The sequence below is a fragment of the Solanum dulcamara genome, chromosome 12 (genome assembly GCF_947179165.1).
Source record: "Solanum dulcamara chromosome 12, daSolDulc1.2, whole genome shotgun sequence".
Lineage (NCBI taxonomy): Eukaryota > Viridiplantae > Streptophyta > Magnoliopsida > Solanales > Solanaceae > Solanum > Solanum dulcamara.
Genome location: NC_077248.1, coordinates 64977577 through 64995880, shown reverse-complemented (window position 1 = coordinate 64995880; position 18304 = coordinate 64977577). Strand labels below are relative to the sequence as shown.

At 34.1% G+C, this 18304-nt stretch overlaps 1 protein-coding gene across 2 annotated transcripts; it reads left to right on the top strand.

The window, feature by feature from the left end:
• Nucleotides 1–1953: 1953 nt before the first annotated feature.
• Nucleotides 1954–15665, top strand: LOC129876306 (plant cysteine oxidase 4-like). 2 transcript variants are annotated; one of them, XM_055951705.1, is made up of 6 exons: nt 1954–2085; nt 3653–3981; nt 13694–13839; nt 13962–14109; nt 15045–15251; nt 15338–15665. In XM_055951705.1, exons 2-6 carry the CDS (start codon nt 3882–3884, stop codon nt 15454–15456), a joined length of 720 nt encoding a protein of 239 aa, XP_055807680.1. In that variant the 5' UTR covers nt 1954–2085; nt 3653–3881; the 3' UTR covers nt 15457–15665. The 2 variants fall into 2 exon arrangements, with proteins under 2 accessions (XP_055807680.1, XP_055807681.1); XM_055951706.1 differs by having other exon boundaries at nt 1987–2085; nt 3656–3981.
• Nucleotides 15666–18304: the final 2639 nt, after the last annotated feature.

Genomic DNA, 18304 nt, shown 5'->3' with positions numbered 1-18304 from the left:
TTATTTTCTTGAGTTTTAGTTTTTCCTTCATTACTCATGTTTTCCCTTTGGCTTTTGCACTTTTGTTATTTTCATATTTTTTCACTTCTTATTATTTTTAATTCGTTGGTTAACTGGTAAAGTTGCTGCCATGTGACCAGGAGGTCACGGGTTCAAGCCTTGGAAACAGCCTCTGACAGAAATGCAAGGCAAGGCTGCGTACAATAGACCCTTGTGGTCAGGCCCTTCCCCGGACCCCGCGCATAGCGGAAGCTTTAGTGCACCGGGCTGCCCTTTTTGGTTAAATTCAGAAAAGGAATAAAAGCATGTCACAAAAGTATGTAAACATTCATTTACTTCTTTGACCATTATTTTTGAATTAGAGTGTACACTGATGTTCCAACTAATTGAATTCATTAGCATCACCATTTATTAAATTTGATGAGTTATAACAAGACAATTATAAACATAATCAAAATCAAAAGAATTTGAGGATCAAACTATGCACACGTATGTCATCCTTATTAATCTCGCATGATTGTGTCATCTCAATCGCAATTCACAAAGTTACAAATTTTAATAGCTGTTATTATTTAAAGTATAAAATAGTTCTGCAAAAAAAAATTGCGTTAAGCAATATAGTGCGGAGTGCCACATAAAATATGGAGTATTCAACTGAGCTTGTTTAACTAAAAAAGATTATCCATAATATTCTATCAAACTAAAATTGTTCCTAAACCGTTATTGATTTATATCCAATCTATAGAAATAATAGCAAGTATTAATCCATTGAATAAAAAGTAAGAAAATTGAAAGAAAAAAAATAAGATCTAAATAAATATCTCAATTATGCGAAACAATTCATCCTCAATTAATAAGTCAATCCAAATCTATCTTTGCTTTTCAAATTGACTAATATTGGCCTATAATTATTTTTTATCGACTAATGACAAATAATTAGATACTAATTACTTTTTACTTGTTTGGCATTAAAAATCGTCATTTGAAAATTGTTCATCCATGCCCTCAATTAATAGTTCAATTCAAATTAATCCTTGACTTATCAAACTGACTTAATACTTTTTTTGATCTATAATTATTTTTTTAATTAAAATCGCTATATCTCTAATATACTGTGACTTAAAATACCAAAGGAAATTATTCATATTCAATTAAATGACCCATTCTGCAGAGTTCAAAGGTACATTTGGATCAACTAGGGATAACAATTAAATAGATAGCGAGATTAACCATAATTTTAGAAATATGTTGACTTTTTTTTAATGGATCGATAGATATTTTTATTAATACGAAATTATTTTACACCTAAATATTACCTCATCATTGAAAGCACCTATAGATAAGAGTCGGTTGTCGATCGGTAGACTCATCCTCACGACCGCTTAAACCTGCCAGATAAGTATAAGTTAGTTGTCCACCGCCTTTTTTTCAATGCCTGAAATGGCCTTACAACAAAAATAGAATTAAAAAAAATTATTTTTTATTTATCTCTCGTCAATAATCACGACAAGTTAACTCTAAGCCCCATAACAATTTTTTATACTAATCAACCTTTAATTATCTTTCTCCGGTCAATAAAAACAACAATAATCGTTGTTATAGTTTCTTTCGTTCAATGCGCTAGTGCTTTTCTTAGAATTTTTCATGTTTTTTTAATTTTTGTATTTAAAATTACTCTGCTTTAAATTATTTTTCTCTTTTTTTATTTAAGCCGTGTATTTATAAAAAATAACATTTCTATCATTATTAAAATTAGATAAAAATAAAAATTATTTAGTATACACACTATTATCTTCATATTACAATTGAAAAATGAAAACTAATTTAAACCAAACTATTAAAGGTAGACATGAATAAATCATTTCCATAATATGGAGATTTTCCCATATGGTATTTTTCACGTGATTTGAGAGGACAAACTTAGGGCAATAATTTTCCAGGTGGTCAAACAGGGCAAGCCAAAAAAAAGCCAAATCTCCAAATAACACCCCCAAAAAGCGCAGATAAAACAATCTTCACTCGAACGAAATCCTTCTCTCTCTCTCCTCTTTGTCCGGGCGATCTCTCTGTATTTCTTCGCCGAAGGTATGATTATCTCCGCTTTTGTTCCCTTCGCAATCCTCGCCGGAATTTCGTGTTTTTCATGCTAAATTCTGTATGATTTTTTTTGTGCGTATGAACTCAGCAGATATGTGTTTTTTGTGGTAGATCAATCTTATGAAATGAGGCGCAGTTGATTGTGTGGGAGGTTAAATTCATGTGTTTTTCCTGTTAATTCGTGAGATTTTTCATGTTATAAGTATGTATGGTTTTGTGTGCGTAGGAACTCCGCAGATAGGTGTTTTTGTGGTAGATCAATCTTATGAAACGAGGCGTAGTTGATTGTGTGGAAGGTTGAATTCATGTGTTTTTCTTGTTTATTCTGTGAAATTTTTCATGTTGTAAGTATGTATGATTTTGTATTTGTATGAACTCCGCAGATATGTGTTTTTGTGGTAGGTTAACGGACATATTAATTATAGTCTTAGATCAATCTTATGAAATGAGGTGTAGTTGATTGTATGTAAGGTTGAATTCATGTGTTTTTCCTGTTAATTCCTGATTTTTGTGTGTGTGAACTAGGGATATATGTTTTTTTGTGGTAGGTTAACGGCCATATTAATTATAATCTTAGATCAATCCTATGAAATGAGGTTTATTTGATTGTGTCTAAGGTTGAATTCATGTGTTTTTCGTGTTAATTCGTGATTTTTGTGTGGTATGAACTCCGCATGTATGCGTTTTTTTGGTAGATTAATAGCCATATAAGTTGTAGTTTTAGATCAATCTTATGAAACGAGGCGTAGTTGATTGTGCGTAAGATTAAATTCATGTGTTTTTGCAGTTTTTAGAAACTTGAAAACCGAATAAAAATATGCTTTTTTTTTTATTCGCTGGTTACTGAATGACAGTATTGTTTTTCTTCCATTGAGTTTTTTTTCTTCAATTGAGACATCAATCTGCTTGGGATATTCGTTCTTTATATCTCAATTCCCAAGCGTCTTGAGTTTCTTTTTGTTCTTTTTTGAGTTTTCAGTTGTTTTTGTAATTTGCTAAGGGTTTGTTTATGGCGGTGTAAAAGGTTACTCAAAGCTAGTTAGTGGTAAGTGTATATAGTAATTAGTAAGTTGAAAAATAAGGTAAGTGACCTGCTATAGGATAAACTATATTGATAGTGTAGCTAGTTTTAACTTTTTTTGTATGATGGTGGTGTCTAGGCTGCCCACTCCTCAACTATTCCTTTGTGTACTTGCTACCTCTTACCAACACAAAATAATTTTAACAATGTTAGTGTTTATAATTTTAATCCATTTATATATATGGATTACTAGTGAAAAATGAATTGTTAGATAAAAAATCATTTTTTCATAGACTTGCTTTTCTTGGAAATGGAATATTGTTATAGACTGATAGTGTAGCTAGTTTTAACTTTTTTTTTTTTTATAACAGTGGTGTCAAAAGTATTTGCTATTAATAGGGCTTCAAGCTCTATCTTGGGAATTTAGTTTAGTATTAAATAGTTTCTCCTCTAATAGTTGAATTTAGATTACGATGCTAAATTTATGTGGTTTTCTGCAACGTGGAGTTTAACGGTCGGTTTTTGTCTGTTCAGTAGGTGGCAATGATAATAGAAAGCTGGATCCATTAAGCATCACGTGGATATAGGATCATCACTTTTGTTTGTGTTAAAAGTCCAGCTTTTGCCTGATTAGTACTTGAAGGGTCTTCTGAGAAATAGAGGACCCTTCAGACAGGAATTCTTGGGTTAAGTTCGAGCTGTTAACTACAAGACAAGTTCATTTGCATAGGCGGTCAGGGTAAAGGTGGTTGGTTTGATAAACATGCCAGCTGTACAAAAGCTTTATAATGCCTGTAAAGCATCACTTTCTACTAATGGACCCATATCAGAAGATGCTCTCGAGAAAGTTCGTTCCCTCTTAGGTTGGTGTCATAAAAACTTTCAATCTCTTTTAAAATTGTACTTGATTGTTGGCTATGTGTATAGATTTCAGTCAACCACGTAATTTAGTTGATTCATTTGTTTTTTGTTCTGTTTACTCTATTTATTTCTAAAAAAAAGGGGGGGGGGGGGCTTTGAGCAACGGTAAAGTTGTCTCCGTGTGACTTATAGATCATGGGTTCAAGCCGTGGAAGTCACATTTGGGCAGACGGTCTATATCACACCCCTTGGGGTGTCTGTGTGGCCCTTCCCCATACGGTGCGAGAACATGGGATGCGTTGTTCATCGGGCTGCCCTTTACTCTATTTATTTTATTTCTAAATGTTGGCGAAGGGCTTTTTTGAGGGTGGGGGGTTTGTAGTGCAACTTTTGATATTGAAATGTACTACGTTGACATCAGGACAACACAGTAGAAAAGCTGAACATATTTTGGATCTGGCTAGTTCCTTATCTTTTGCTCAGTAGTTGGAGTATAATTATGCCTACCAATTTTATATTCAAGTAGAATCTCTTATTTTTGCACTAAGTGGGTTTAGCACCCTTCTCTTTTTGATAACCTTTTTACCTGACTATATCTTACACCATTTTGAAATCAGGCACTTTAAATTTTAATTATAAAAAGAAGAGACAACAACAACAACAACAACATCATACCCAGTGTAATCCCACAAGTGGGGTCTAGGGAAGGTAGTGTGTACGCAGACCTTACCCCTACCTTCCAAGGTAGGGAGGTTGTTTTCAATTATAAAATGAAAAGACTGGACACTATAATTTTCTGTTAGGTTTCTTCAAGTTGATAAATGATGTCTTTGTTGGTAGTATTATATTAAAAGTTTGAGGTCTTAACTACGTCATGTATCCTATGGTAAATTGTGAAATGTATCTTCAGCTAAAAGGACAAATCACTGTCCGGTTGTGCTCTGGGCATAAATACGCTTGTAAAAAATAGTTCCCTTAACAAAATATGTTGGAGAACATTAAATTCATTCCTTTTAAGTACTTCAATCCAAAAAACAAAACCCAAACCAAAATTTTCGTATCCAATCCTAATGGCTTGAACACCCACCCACTCCATATTATGGTGAAGGAAATATCTTTCATGGTCAATTATGCCTTTCAGTTTTAAACCTTAAGTGTTGTATTTAGATTAGCCCATGATATTTCAATGTTGATTAGGAAAGTATGGAGTTTTTAATTGGAAGTTTGATTCTTTTATAAAATAATTAGGGAACCATGGAGATTAAATGGAAATTTGTTTCTTTTACAAATTTGCACAGGCATCTTTGAGGCTTTTTTTGGGGAAATTTGTGTCTGAAAATGGGAAATTACTTAGGTTGGAAAGGATTTTGGTGTGGATTGAGCTTAGTGATTATTTTGAGGAAAAAAAGAAAGAAAGGAAACAAAGGGCTATTTAGGCACTTAAATATGGTGAACTATGAGTAGGTTCTTTTAATTTCTCTCTCCAAGTTCATGGTTATTAAGGAATGCTGGAATGTAGCTTGGACTTACAAAGAAAGAAAGGAAACAAAGGGCTATTTGGTCACCTAAACACTAAAATCACAGTCACAAATGTTCAAAAATAGAATAATTGATTAAACAACTGGACATTTCTCCCACTGAACTCATTAGACATCAGATATAGGGCTAAGGCTGCATCTTCAATTGCTTACAAGTCTCTACAATTTTTTTGCTATTCACTTCTCTGTTAGAGTTAGCTATTTGGATTCAAAATGGACCTCAAGGATGTATATTTAAAAAATTTCCGACAAACAATTAAAATGTCCCAGACTTGTTAATTCGGATTGTGTAAAATGAGTCAACTCTGAATTAACTAAGATGTATCTCCTCTACAACTAAGTCAACCTGATTGTGCCGAGAGTCAATAAATGTCCAGCATTGGCAGAAAAATACCCCTCGAAGGGATAGAGTTTTTTGGCTAGTATTCGTGCGTACCTCATGTCATTATTGAAGGCCTCAACCACCGTGACTGATAAGCTGAAAAGATTTCAACGGAATTTCTTATGAAATACCCTGGATGGTAGAAGCAAATTTCATTTAATGAATTGAAAATGTTGTCACATCACTGATGAAGTGGGGAGGACTTGGAATGAATGATCTTAAAGTGTTCAGAAAGGCGTTACTAGGAAAATAGATATGGAGGTGTGGAGTGGAGGAGAATGTTGTATGGAGAGAGGTGGTAGCAAAGAAATATGGTGTGATGGGAGACGGAAAGGGGGTGGGGGTGGAGGACTAGGAACATTACAACTCCATTTGGATGTGATCATGGAGGGGAATTATGAAGGGGTTGGAGGAGTTCATTGGACATATTCTATTCAAGGAGGGGAATGAATGTCAAATTAGTTATTGGGGGCATAAGTGGTGTGGGGAGAGTTAGTTGAAGGTTGTTTTCCCCAATTTTTATAATATATCATGCCACAAGGAGACAACGGTACAAATATACAGGCCACATGTGGGGAAAGGCCACTGGGATTTGAGATTTAGAAGGAACCTTTGGGATTGGGAAATGGAGGAATTCCAATGCCTATTTGAATTATTTTTTTTGGACAATTAATGCCTGTTTGAATTATTATATAGGCAAAACTTTCCTTGTGACATTGTTGACTTGTGGAGATGGTACGAGCGTGGTGATGGTTTGTTTACTGTCAAATCACATTATTAGAGCTTGCTAGTGAAGAGGAATAAGATTTTCCATATCATCATCTATTTGGATCCCTTAGGCACCTACGAAGGTGTACTTCTTTATGTGGTTGGCAACTAAGGGAGTGATCCTGAGAGTATAAGATTTGAGGAAGAGGAAGATAACCTATGTTAGTTTGTGCTACATGTTTAGATTCTCCGGAGAAGATGTAGATCATCTTTTGTTGCATTGCTAGGTGGCTACACGATTATGGGTGGTGGTTCTAAATTGGTTTGGGATATTATGTGCGATGACATGCACAATGAAGGAGACATTGCATAATTGGGCATTCAGGAGAAGGAAGAGAGGACAAAGAGCTTGAGATGTTCTTCCATTAGCCATAGGGGCGTATCTAGGGGGGTTCCGTGGGTTCACGTGAACCCATGCTTCCCTCCCTAGATCATATATAGTAGTGTTATATTTTTTAAAAAATATTTAAATATAGATGTGTAAATCCACATTCAAATTAAGTATCATATAAGGTGATGATGATTGGGTGCGCCTCTTTCTAAGTGAGGTTAGAAATTTAAAACTTATATCTATCTTGTTTTTTCTCTTTTTAAAGTTTAGCAACACCTTTCCAAGTGGTTATCGGTTACGTTGAATATTACTAATGATTTTTAGCACTGTAACATGTTCAGTGATAAGAACCTAATAGTCAAACGGATCAAATTTTTATCTTAGATTCATCTGTTCTTAATAGTGCAGTGTTAAAAACCTAAAAGTCGAACGAATCAAATTTATATCTTAGATCCATCTTTTCGTAATAGTGCACCCATACTATTGAAATCCTGGATAAGCCTGTGGTTAGCCATCATGTGGGTTCTTTGGAGAGAAATATGAGAGCATTTAAAGGAGTTGCTAATGATTTTGTTAAGTTGCAAAATAGCCTTTTGTTTTTAATTTTCTTTTGGTGCGCCCATGAGGTGTCTACGTTCATAGAGGATTGGTGTTCTTTTGTAGGGAACCATATCTTATTGTAGGTTCTCTCTTTTGGTATACAACTTGTATACAAATTTCCCCATCGTTATAAAATTATTTGCCTTGTCCAAAAGAAATTCTGCACAAAATATGTGGAAAAACTAAACATGGAGATTCCATAAAAGACTTCAATCTGTATAAAAATAATTTGACAAGAAAGACACTAAATTAGGATATTAAGGAATACCAAAACTAAAGCCTCCTTGGAGATTTTGAGCACAACAAAATCAAGCAAACTTGTATCCCTGATGTTTTTCATGGCTTACATTCTTTTTCTTCCCCCTTCTTATAACTTTGTTTAACTTAATTACTAAATAGAGCACAATGCTGTAGTCAGCCACGGGCAACACTCGCCCTGATGCATACCTCCATGTTCATTGTGATACAATGAGTGACAGCAAGCTGTCGATGTAGGTTCCATTGAAAAGGAAATTCGTTACAATTTCAGCCAATTATTCTCTCGAGACTAACCAGACAGAACTCATGGATGGAAGAAACCCTCTTTGAAGTTTCTGTACCTCCTTACAAATTGGTCTCCAAGCTGTTGTATTCCGCATGGAGTATAAGATGAGATATTTTCCAGCAAACTAAACTAGTGAAGTGGTATCAGCTTGCAGGTACATTTAGGCAGTAAACTCGATAAAATTGAAATATGGAATGTTCCAAGGGACAAATTCAGATAGACAAACTGTGTAAGGGCTTCAATTGTTTTCATTAAGATTAAGACGTCTGAATCTGAATGCACATCTGAATGATTAAAATCTTGTCTTTAGATCTGAATACTGAATGATTAAAGACTGTTGTGGGATTTCACTGGGTTGTTGTTGTTGTTGTATATTACATCAACAAAATATTAGAAAAAAAAACTTCAATCTAGACAAAATAAATCATTATTTAATAAAAGTTAGTTTATTTAAAGATATAAATAAATATTTTAATTTTGATAAAAATAAAATGGAACTACCTGGACTACATATATAAATTATATTAAAAAGACAATTGTTAGAAAAAATGTGGTCATCATTTTTTAAAAAAAGAATTCAACATAAAATAATATTAAATAAAGAAGTGAAGCATCTATATGTTGTATAATGTATTTACCCATGTACTCTTCTCTAAAATAATACATTCAAATGATTTTAAACAAATTTATAAAAGGCATTACTGCCCACTTTCAACAATACATATTTATGAAGTTGCTTTGCACTTTAATTCAATAAGATTTTTACAACTAACTTTACCAATTCTTGATAAGTAAGCAGTAAGACCATGAATTAGAAGTTTAAGGGAAAGAATTTGGATAATTGATATAGTTGGAGAAGGAGAGATACGTGATTTTTTTGCAGAAGAGAAAAATATGGAGTACAGTTTTTTTACAGAAATAAAAGTTGTATCTTTAAAAGAGTCTGAATGTGATTGAGACTTTGTCACATATTTGATTCATTCAGACCCATTAAGAGATTTTTAAGTGGGAAAAACAAATTAGGCCTAACTCAACATATGCCATCGTTTTAAAAATTCCCTGCCCTCCTCTCCCCACTACCCTAAAAAAAATAAGAAGACAAAAGGGGGTTGGGGGTGAAACGGCTCAACATAGCACATTTTTAATCTTGAAGCAAACCTGATCAGAAAAGTCTCAGTGTTTGATTTCTCCAACATTGTAGGAAGAAAATGTAACCTTCTAGATATCTTCACACTAGCTACAAAAATAAATATGGGGGTTGCCTATTGAGATTTAAATAGAATAGAGGTCAATAACAACAATAACAATCCAGTGAAATCCTACAATGTGGGGTCTGGGGAGGGTAGAGTGTACGCAGACCTTACTCCTACCAAAGTAGGACGGCTGTTTCTTGGAGACTTTCGGCTCAATAGAATAGAGGTCAAATTTGTGTTTTTGCTGTAGAGATGTGGAAGTGCTTATGTGGGATTGGCAAGGAGGTTTGGACTATAGAAACAGAGAGGAGGCTAGTCTAGATGAAAGCGTAAAGGTATAAATGGGTTTGTTATAGATCATTGAAACGAAAGCTTCATGATCCTTTGAGAAACTACTAGCTAGTTGCTAATTTGCTATTGGTATGACTAGTGTGAAGCTTTCTTATCAAATATTTTGGAACAATTTTACCTTCCTAAGAAATTAGAAAGTATATTGAGTAACCATAGGCATAAATGCTTGTTGTAGGATTTTGTATGGATTGCTAGTGCATCTTTAAGTCACCTCACATTTTTGTGGGCTCTTAGGTGGTTAGAAAACAACCTTAATATAGTTCTATGATAGGAGTTATAAAATTTGTGAGTGCAAGAATGACTTCTAATTTAATTTTAGTGCAAGGAAAGGCAAAAAGCAACTTGAATACAATTATTAAACAAATTGAACTCTTGGGAAGGTGGGAAATTGGAGCCAAGATTCTTAAGGAAATTAATGAGCTGATGCATCGAGAATATGATCGAAACATTAGACAAATTCCAAACTGTTGTTTGCGAGGACAGGTGTGTTCCGAATCAGGCGGAGTTGGGTAAGATGGTACATAGTTAAAGCCTATAGGGAATCCCACATGTCTATGAATTGTGGTATGTTTATGATATCAAGTTTTAGCAAATTATTTTTGATAAAGAATTTGTTTTAGCAAGTTTTTTATTGATAATGAAGGATCTGTGCTTCTTGAGTAGAGGGTCTATCGGAAACAACCTCTTTCTGCCCCACGAAGGTAGGGGTAAGGACTGCATACACCCCACTCTCCTCAAACCCCACTTATGTGATTAATGTGAGAAATATAGAGGGAAAATATTATTGAATTGTGTATCTACATTATTACACAGAAACCCTATTTATAGACACTACAATACAATCCTTTACCAACTAGGATACTATTTACTATTTCTATTTCTATTACTATTCATATTCCTATTCTTATTCTAAGTCGAATTGTATATACCTATTCCTATTTTAACACTCCCCCTCAAGCTAGTGCATACAAGTCATATGTACGTAGCTTGTTACAAATCTAATTAATACGAGGACCGATGAGGGGTTTGGTGAGATATCTGTAAGTTGATCACTCGACTTCACAAAATTGACAGTCAATCTCAATGTACTCAGTCTTCTCATGAATTACTAAAATTGATGCATAATACCAGTCAATCTCAATGTGCTTGGATTTCTCATGAAATATTGGATTTGATGCATAATGTTTATAAAACACAGAGTGACAAATTTCTGAGATGCATTGTTGAACATCCAAACCAAGCTTGAGAAGACCGTTTCAGACCATAAGGTGACTTACACAATCGACATACAAGGTCACCAGACCCCCCCCTCGAGCAACAAAATTAGGTAGTTGCTCCATGTAGACTTCTTCATAATGCAGCGGTCGCCGAAAAGTGCTCAAAATCTGGTTTAAACTATATGGATCGTCTTTGAATCAATAGACGAGTTGACATTAAACAAGAAAGTCACAAAAAAACTGGTCAGAGCATAATCATGTGTCGGCGTATTAGCTCTGATACCATGTGAGAAATATTGAAGAAAAATATTATTAATGTTCAATTGATTAAAAGTCCAATCACGACAACCATAGATAGAAAAAGGAACATATGTTAGTTTAGTCACGGGAGAGAAAACATCTCTTTAATCCAGCTCAAATATCTGAGTATATCTTCTTTTTTTCTTTTTTTTTTGGGCAAAAGTAATCATAAAACTGGCCGGAACATACTCATGCGCCGGATTATTAGATATGATGGCTGAAAGTAGTCACAATCTGAGAAATAAAATTATATGAGTAGGTTCGGAATGATGGCACGATCCTACACAAATAAGCAAGTAATCCCGAAAAGATGGCACGATGCTACGCAAATCGGATATGAAAAAATAGTCATCGAAAAGATGGCACGGTGCTACACAATTAAGATATGAAAAAGTAGTCACCGGAATGATGCACGGTGCTACATAAATCAAATATGAGAAAGTAGTCCAGAAAAATGCACGGTACTACGCAAATTAAATATGAAAAAGTAGTCATCGAAAAGATGCACGGTGCTACGCAAATTAGATATGAGAAAATAGTCACTGGAAAGATACACGGTGAGCCTGACTTTTGCTAACATAATCATTGGCCAGACGGGCGACATATATGGATAATAGCCGCCCGCCGGCAGCGGAAGCTCTTTGATTCTCTACCAAGATCATAGAAGCTCTGATACCATGTGAGAAATATAGAAGAAAAATATTATTGAATTGTGTATCTACATTATTACACAGAGACCCTATTTATAGACACTACAATACAATCCTTTACCAACTAGGATACTATTTACTATTTCTATTCCTATTACTATTCATATTCCTATTCTAAGTCGGATTGTATATATCTATTCCTATTCTAACAATTACATTTGGTATGTAGTAATGAAGGATCTGTGCAGAGCACTCACAACTTTATTCCAACTCTTTTACACAAGTACATTTAAGGCAAATGAAGCATCTGGGTGATTAGGATAATCTTAAGAAACTTCTGAGATGAATGTCCAGATCCTATAATTGGATCATATAGTTTCTTCTTTTATTGATAAGTATTTATCAGATTGTTTAGTAGATGTCTTGCTTAGCAACAATGTAAAGGTGGAAAACATCCCATTATGTTTTCTGCTACGACAACAGTCACTTACTGCAAAGAACCACTGGGATGTTATAGCACACATGACATAGGAACATCAACACATTAATTTTTTAGCCGTGAAGCACAAATGAAGAACGAAATACTTGTGGCAGACACCAAAGTATCTAGAGTTTGCACTCCTAGTAGATCAATGAAGATTCATTTCATTGAGTCCAGATGCCCTATTTCATTTCTCCTTTGTGCAAAAAAGGAAAACTAATAAGTGCCACTGGGCTTTGGTATAGTGGTAAGAGTGCAACTTGTGATGTGTGGTTAAGTTCACTTCACCAATTTGAACTTTGGACCCTACCACAAACAAAAACCTAGTATTTAAGTGGAGAAGGGTAGAGGGGCGGGACCATTATCCACTGAGTTTCGAACAGTGCACTGCTGACCCTCGGGGATTTCTTGGTTGTAAAAAATAAATAGGAAAACAAACAATTTTAAAACTTAAATTAGTCTCCAAATGTATTCCATCTGTTAATTATCATGAAGTTACTAGTTTTGTAAGCTGGCATTGATGTCATGCAGCTCCTGGTCGGTCTGATAGGAGTTCTTTTTTATTTTCTGTGGTGGTGGTTCGGGGGCGGGTAGGGGTTTAGATTGATGTTAAGAAGTAGAGATGAAAAGGGGGAGGTTGGTACTATTTAATCTAACGATAGGTATTAAGGATTTACCTTGTTCGTTACAGGGGTGAACTGGAGAGCCGCAGGGAGAAGCTTTGTGGACTGAATGAGGAATAGAAGTCTATGGAAAGAACTGAAATCTCAGTTCTCCATGTGAAGCTGCTATGCTACTTGGAGGGTGATCGAAGGAATGAGGAGTTTTGCTGGATCTATTAGTTATATGTAGAGAAAATAGAGGAGTCGGTGCATTGTTAGGAAATGAAGAGATTAAGGTCCATGATTCTGTTGTATAAAACCTTTCCTTTTCTGTAATGGTGCGAAATTTGGGAAGTGAATGGTCTCCTTCTCCCATCTGCAACCTGAGCCAACTGAGCCAAGTCTATTTGCTTTTATTCAAGTTGGAGTCGTTCAGTATTTCATTTTTGAAACAGGGATTAACTTGTAGCCTTTTTTGTGAAGAGTCTGCTCCTTCCTGAAAGTCCGAAACATTTTCATGTTTGTCATTCTTTTGTTAGATAGTGCGTAAAATCGCACAGTTCAAAGATTTAAATAATTTTCTTGGGACCCTTCTCCTTAGTTTCTAAATCCTCATGTATATAATTACTATGTATTGGGACCATGAAGTGAAAGCGTCTGTTATTTATTGAATCCCTCTCCTGATACCCCAGATTTATGTTGTTCTAATCTTGAAATTCTTATGCAATTGGTGTGTCGGCTATTCATTTTGTTTCAGACAAAATCAAGCCTTCTGATGTAGGTCTTGAGCAGGAGGCACAACTTGTCAGGAGTTGGAAAGGTACCATGCCTGAGCGTAATGGGGGTTTACGACCAATCCTGCCAATCAAATACCTACACTTGCATGAATGTGAGAGCTTCACTGTAAGTGTTGCAGAACTGTCAGCATTTTTATTTTTTCCATTAAGAGTAATGGTGTTCTTCTATAAGGAGAGATATGAAAATTGCATAATTGAGATTCGTTAGCCTGTTGAATGTTCTTACAGATGGGAATATTCTGCATGCCACCTTCTTCAATCATTCCTTTACATAACCACCCTGGGATGACCGTTTTAAGTAAGCTTATATATGGTTCCTTACATGTGAAAGCCTATGATTGGATCGATAGTCCGGGGCCTTCAGTTCCACCCGAAGGTGTGTACTATTTGAAGTGGATGTTTTTGTAAAGGATGTCTAGTACGTTCTCGATAGACATTTAAATATGCTATTTCTTGAAACTTCATTTTATTGCAGAACATGGGGTTGTCTCATGTCATGTTTTGATGTCCAATTAATTTGAGGCGACATGAATGCTTGACTTTTACTATGGAATTTCATTAGTTGGAAGGCATTTCCTCTATCTACTTCTTTTATTTGATTGACATTTCCTCTCTGTTATCGTATTTCAATGAATTAAGATTACTCAAAAACATGCACTTTTTTTTTACTGGTTTTGTTTTGGCCTTCCGATGCTGTATATTATAAAAGAATTCGATAATTAAAGGTCTTGTTGACTGAAACTAGGTTTCAGGATTTGTAATGGGTACCTTCAGGGGCGGAGTCTTCATATTTTGTACCCTAGTGTGTCTCTGCCACCGGGTACCTTGGTAAGTTTAGATGTTGTATTCGAGAGTTTAATTCATATCCCATGTAGAATATGTATAGCATTTCACAAATGATCACTGTTAAGTTCAGTAGACCAGCAAGGTACAAGGGTTTAGTTCACATATTCTTGCAGACTGCTGTATTTCAGTACGTCTACACAAAAGTTGCACTGCATGTAACTAAATTGCATATAGAAGATTGATAACTGGACAAATGATGACCATTAATATCTCGTCCTGCACAGAGAGAAAATATGACCATGTTAAGTTTGTACTCAAAGCTGGATCCTTGGAACTATGATTTTATTACCAGATAGATTACTAGATAGACGCTGGCAATTTGCATCATTTGGCTGGAAGGAGCTGCTCTTCTGGAATTTTTTCTTATTGGGGTCAATGCTTGCCGGGAAATGATTTTACTGCTAAATTTTTAATTTTAGGTTGAACTGGCATTTACTATGTTCATTACCTGTTAAATGTTTTCAGGTGCAAGACCAGCTAAACTTTTTAAAGATTGTGAGATGACAGCTCCATGTGGGACAACTACTCTGTATCCGACGGCTGGTGGCAATATTCATTGTTTCAAAGCGATAACCCCTTGTGCTATTTTTGATATCCTTTCTCCACCCTACTCTTCTGATGATGGACGGCATTGCACTTATTTCCGAAGGTCTCCTCGAGGGGATCTACCAGGTAATACTCTGGTACCACCTTTTACATCTATATAGGAACATTCAACTGGATTACAAATCTTATTTTAAATACTTAACATCGTTAAGGTGAGCTCGAGGTGGATGGGGAGATGTTCACAGAGGTGACTTGGTTGGAAGAGTTTCAACCTCCTGATGACTTTGTCATCCATCGAGGCCAATACAAGGGTCGTACCATTAAAATTTAGGGGATGGTTCATTTTTGGTTTTATAAATCAACTTTTTGAATGCAGTGATTAGTTGATTTGGGCGTTATTGAGGTGAATTTGTTATATGTCTAGACAATATGGAAATAATGACTCATGTTTTCTAGAGAATAGGCCATTTTCTAATGTACATATTAATATTACCATACATTAATTTAGATCTCACCTTAAATTAGTGCTTTTAAACTTGATAGTTGCACTATATGAACTTTTTGTTTATTTACCCCTCTCTTGAGGTGCCATCATTTTTTACTCCTTTGATTATTTGAACCCATAATCTTAGACTTGGAGGTGAGGGATACTTACCATTCGAGCAACTTCCTTTTGTCATATGAGTGAGCTTATAATTAGGATGCTTGAGGGTGATATAGGACATCCTATTGGAACCAATTAATTTTCAGGATATCTGGTCAAAAGTTAACAGGGAAGGTTGATGATGTCCTTATTTATCAGTGGTATTGAGCAGATTATCTGAAATTTTTGGAAACAACTTCTCTACCCCATAGAGGTAGTAGGGTAAGGTCTACATATATTCTACCCTTCTCGAACTTCACTAGTGAGATTATACTGAATATGTTGTTTGTTGTTTATCGGTGTCTGCTTTTGAGGTTTGACTAATCCTGATTTATGTCAAAAAGTTTTAATTTAGGAGTGAAGCCGGTTCTTATCAATAAAAGATGTCATAATACTTGTGACTATAAAAGATTGTCTTTAAGGAGTCATTTGATTTGAGGAGATAGGCATTATAACATCTCCAAGGAACACACAAGATTATTTTATGTCACTTTGATTGATTTTTTTGATTCTACAATCAACAATACTAAATTTTCTATACCATGGTTGTGATATTAATTTTATACTACACTCAATGGGGATAAACAGGGCAACAATCTTGGAATTACTAATCACGAGATAAGACGTCAATATGATAAAAATGTTCTTCTCCAAAGCTTCTGTCCAATTCTTTTTTAAAATGTCAAGATTAAAATTGAAAATACAAATTTATTTCAATTTATCTAGTTGCAATCTATAAAACAAATACGCCGCATATCCTATTTTTAGTCTAACGATGTCAAACATCTAGAAATAAAGTATATTCATTGAATAATTTTATTATTATTTAATTCTCATATTATAAGACAGATAGAACTTGTTCACCAATCAAACAATTCTTAAGTACAATAATTAAAATATAATTTAATTATTTTTTGACAAACTAATGAAATAGAATGAGGAATGGGAGAGAGCGTTAATAAGGACTTGAAAATTAGTTGTTACTTTTATTTTGATTGTTATTTTAATTTTATTATATTATATCGTTAAATTTATTATTAGACAATAGCAAAAGATTTCGTTTTATATAACAAATAATTTGATGTGATCATATTTTTTTTATTTTTATCTTTACTTATTATTTAATATTTATATTTTATTCTTTATCTTATAAATAATACAATCGAATGAAATACGATATATTATAAAATAATAATATCGATAAAGGTATCATGTGCTTGGAATAAAAGAGAGGAGACAGTGACAGTTCTATTATTTTTAGTCGGTAAAAAAAGGTCAAAACGAATAAATCCAAATATTTATCACTCTAGTAAACAACTTTTTGGAAACATAATTACATTACTATAACATTTTTATAAGTGGTTTTTTGGTGGGGAACCTAATGATTATGTAAAAAGAGCTTGTTGCATATATTCACTTTAGTATGCACTTTAAATTATATTGACTATATTCAAATGATCAAGTGGGTGTGAAGTCAAATCCTTTTTTCAATACAACAACTTATATATATAATAACATATTCAATATAATTTTACAAAATAAGATCTAAAAAAATAGAATATATACAAATTTTATTATTATAGGTAAAAATCATCAATCACAATAACATATTCAGTGAAATTTCAACTGGTAGAGTTTGACGAGGATAGATTATACACATACCTTATTATTACGTACCTCATGGAGATATAAACAAAAAATGCTTTTGAAAGACCCTAAGTTCAAGAGCATCCAAGTACAAATTAAAGAAGAAAAAAACAATGTCGAAAATATAACAACTAACAAAGGAAGCATTGTAGTGCAAAGCCTACAAGAAAGAAACAGGAATAATAAAATAGTGCGATAATCGAAACACACAACAAACAATAATAACTATCAAAAGCAAGAACTACAATAATATGGTTAGTACAATGACAAACACTAGCATGTCTAAACCCTCAAAAAGTAAAAATAACTCTCCACTACCTACGTACTAACCTTCTACCCTAGCAAGTATGTGACTTTCATACCCTCCTATCTAAGGTTATGATGTTCTCGGTAAGCTGATGATGCGGCATGTCGATAGACCTCAAGTAGAGTGTACATAGATCTTACATTTACCTCAAGTAGAGAGGTTGTTTTCGATAGACTCTTGACTCTAGAAAAAAAATTCAAAACAATACAGATTATGAAGTAACATAAGTACAAGAAATAGTAGATAGTAACAGCCTAACTGGACAATAACTACAATAACATAATATGATAGTCAAAGAACAAGACAATAAATAATAACAGAAAACAAAAAACCGAAAATTAGAAGCAATAGTACAACTACTAATATAAATGGATATTATAATTTATATGTGTTACAATGAAACATTTTTTTTAAGGGAACATATAAGTGGATGGCCATACTATTAATGGAAATGTCTCTCAACTTGCCATTGTGGGAAGCAGGTAGAGATAGCTTGACTGAGCATAATTGGCATTCATGAATTCTTTCAATTAGTTACATTAATAATTGGTATTTGAATAAAATTTTATAACATTAATTTTT